Here is a 2,930-nt window from a genome sequence, read left to right as displayed (position 1 = left end):
GCCAATATCGGAGTTTCTCCCCGAGGGTCAGCCCACGCTCTGTGCTACACGCGTCCCATCAGGAGTTGGCAGACGACGTGGGGGAATAATAGCCGTTGTACCTAGGCATGCGTCATCGTAGTTGGTGAAAGCCGATGGGACAGCGGTCCTGTCGCTCCTGTTCGCCTGTGACACTGCACGGGGTAGGTACGCACATTGAATGCTCATGTACCCCTGGGGCCTTTGGCTGAGGCCTGGCTCGGGGTTGTCTTCCTTGCCCGAGACGGGCTCGAGCGAGGCAGAAACGGTGGTTCCGCGGAGAGGGGGACCTCGGTCGGGACGAGAATTTCCCCGAGTACGTACATTGTCCGAGGGCAGGCTTGAGTGAGGCAGAGTTATGAGTGACCGTTGAGAGGGTCTTCGGGCGAATCGTGGTTTGCTCTTTCTTGTCCTCGGGGAATGTGTCTGACGGTGGTCTTAGGGTTAAGCGTGTTTTAGAGGCGTAATTTAGGTACCACTAGTTACAATACTCGACAATAGTCTAATTATAAAATTAATTACATAAATAAAGACAAAACGACATGAAGAATTTATTTAGTCTAATTAATTCATGATTAGCAAATATTTACTGTAGCATCACATGAGCGAATCATGGATTAATTTTAAAGAAGAAGAGGATTTTAGCTCCCAAACTAGCTCTACGAGAGAATTTAATCTCCTCCAATTTCACTCCATCTACCTCTAATCGAAAAAGCCTTAAAACTGACGTGGATCCTATGGATCCTGAAGATTCCTTTCAACGGCCTCGATTCCTCCCCGGCCTCCTTTTATCACACCCCGCCTCCCCTTCCCCTCTCTCACCGTCACCACACGCACACGGCACACACACCTTCTTCGTCCCCTTCACCCCCTGCCGCTAGCCTCTCCCTCCCCTCGGTCGTAGCCATGGAGACCACTTCCCCTGCCTCTTCACCTGGGCACACCTCCCTCCCAGCTGCTGCAGGTAGGACTAAGTAGTAAATAGCCATATACATAGGTTGAGTGGATCGTTAAGAGACGGTAGCCATATACATAGGAGTACTGGATAGTATACAAGAACGGTAGATACAGGGCAGGGGACATGATGCTGGGAAAGAGATCTGGGCGCCCGTCGCCGGCGGCGCGGCAGCACATGCGGCGGACCACGAGCATGACGGAGTTCGCGGCACCGCACGTGCTGGTAGACGTCGCGGAGGAGGAGGAGGACGAGGAGCTGCAGCTGCTGCCGGCGCACGCCGAGGCCACAGGGGAGGCGGCCGAGCAGGAGGACCCCTACGGGTGGGCCATCGGCGGCGCCGCGGCGGCCGGGCGCGCGGACTGGCTGGCGGCGTACCGCGCCCGCGCGGCGCCGGCACTGGCGGGGCTACGCCGGAACTCGGCCGACTTCTCGGCTGCCGAGACCGCCGCGTTCCTCCGCGCCTGCGGGCTCTGCAACCGCCGCCTCGGACCCGGCCGCGACACCTTCATGTACAGGTACGCGGCTGTCTGAACTGTACTGGTGTGTTGCCTTTAGTTTCTCTTTGTGGCATGCATGGATATGGATCCTAAAAACCAATGGATCTGCCGCCGCGCGCGTGCTACTGCTGCTTGCAGGGGCGACACGGCGTTCTGCAGCCTCGAGTGCCGGCAGCAGCACATCACGATCGAGGAGTGGAAGGAGAAGTGCGCGCTCGCCACGCCGCCGACGGCGCCGGCGTCCGACCCGGTGGTGCCGCTGCCGCCCAGCGGCGCGGGCTCCGACAAACCAGGCACGCTCGCCGCCGCATCCTGATTAGTCATGAGGGAGGGGGTCGGAGGCGATCGATGATCCGACTCCGGCTAAGCTAGCAGCTCTGGCCTCGCCACCACACACATCACATGCATATTATCTATCTTTCTATATATGTAATATGCTCAGATCACTCTTGCTATGTTCATCTGCGTGCTCCAATCATATCATTCTTTTTCATGGATCGGATGTATCATGTATCTAGCTGCTAGACTATGCTGAAATGCATGCATGCTTTTCGTCCATGGTGCATGCATCCAACAATGAACTATGGATCGCACGCATCACGGGACGGGAGAGACGAGGCGATTTCACGAGATCAATCCGTTGGCCGATATAGAAAAGGCCTTTATTTGCATACATGTGCTCGTCTTCACGAGCCATTTTCAGTTCTTCTTTTCTTTTCACTTTCTGCGTCTCAGATGATCTATTTCTTTTTTTCATCAGCTCAGCAAAGGTACGCCGAGTTTTAATTTCCCCCGGTTTCTATGAAATTCGGCGTTGCAAAGATATATAGATGGTTACCAGGATTGGTATGTATTTATATGATGTTCGTCACCGATGACAACCCCCCCGGCCCGGCCACATGATGGCATGAATAATATTTTATTTATGAGAAAATGTTCTGATGATTCTCACGGGCTCGTGCGCTCACGAATCTTCCACAGATCGTGTACGTTGTGTCAGCAGCACTCTCTGGACCACACACTATGGCCCTATATATGAGCACATTACCAGATGTGACAAATCATGAGAGACTAAGCTGCAGGTTGAGCTGGCAGCTACACCGACGAGAACCTTCTTCGAACGATTCTATTCTCATATCGATTGCTAGTCACTGTACGTGCCTCGTTGTTGCATCTGGGCTAACACAACCACATTGATATCTATATCCATTTCACATTCAAAGGATTCAGATGATCATATTTTAAAAAATAGTAAATTAATTATATAGCCATATACCACTAGTACAAATAAGTTCAAAGCCTGCGGCACGTTGAACTTTTCACTGGCGGTTTCCGTTATCAAACGCCAGTGAAAGAAACAGGTGGGCCCGGCTTTAAAAACCGCCAGTGGAAACCTATTTCCACTGGCGGTTATCTTAACACAACCGCCAGTGGAAATAGGATGTTTCCACTGGCAG

General features: G+C 52.9%; 1 protein-coding gene across 1 annotated transcript; it reads left to right on the top strand.

The window, feature by feature from the left end:
* Nucleotides 1–856: 856 nt before the first annotated feature.
* Nucleotides 857–2,403, top strand: LOC100272399 (uncharacterized). Its single transcript, NM_001146879.1, has 2 exons — nt 857–1,491; nt 1,612–2,403. The coding sequence occupies exons 1-2, from the start codon at nt 1,100–1,102 to the stop codon at nt 1,787–1,789; spliced, it is 570 nt and encodes a 189-aa protein (NP_001140351.1). The 5' UTR covers nt 857–1,099; the 3' UTR covers nt 1,790–2,403.
* Nucleotides 2,404–2,930: the final 527 nt, after the last annotated feature.

Source organism: Zea mays, chromosome 1 (genome assembly GCF_902167145.1).
Source record: "Zea mays cultivar B73 chromosome 1, Zm-B73-REFERENCE-NAM-5.0, whole genome shotgun sequence".
NCBI lineage: Eukaryota > Viridiplantae > Streptophyta > Magnoliopsida > Poales > Poaceae > Zea > Zea mays.
This window is presented reverse-complemented; position numbering and strand designations above follow the sequence as displayed.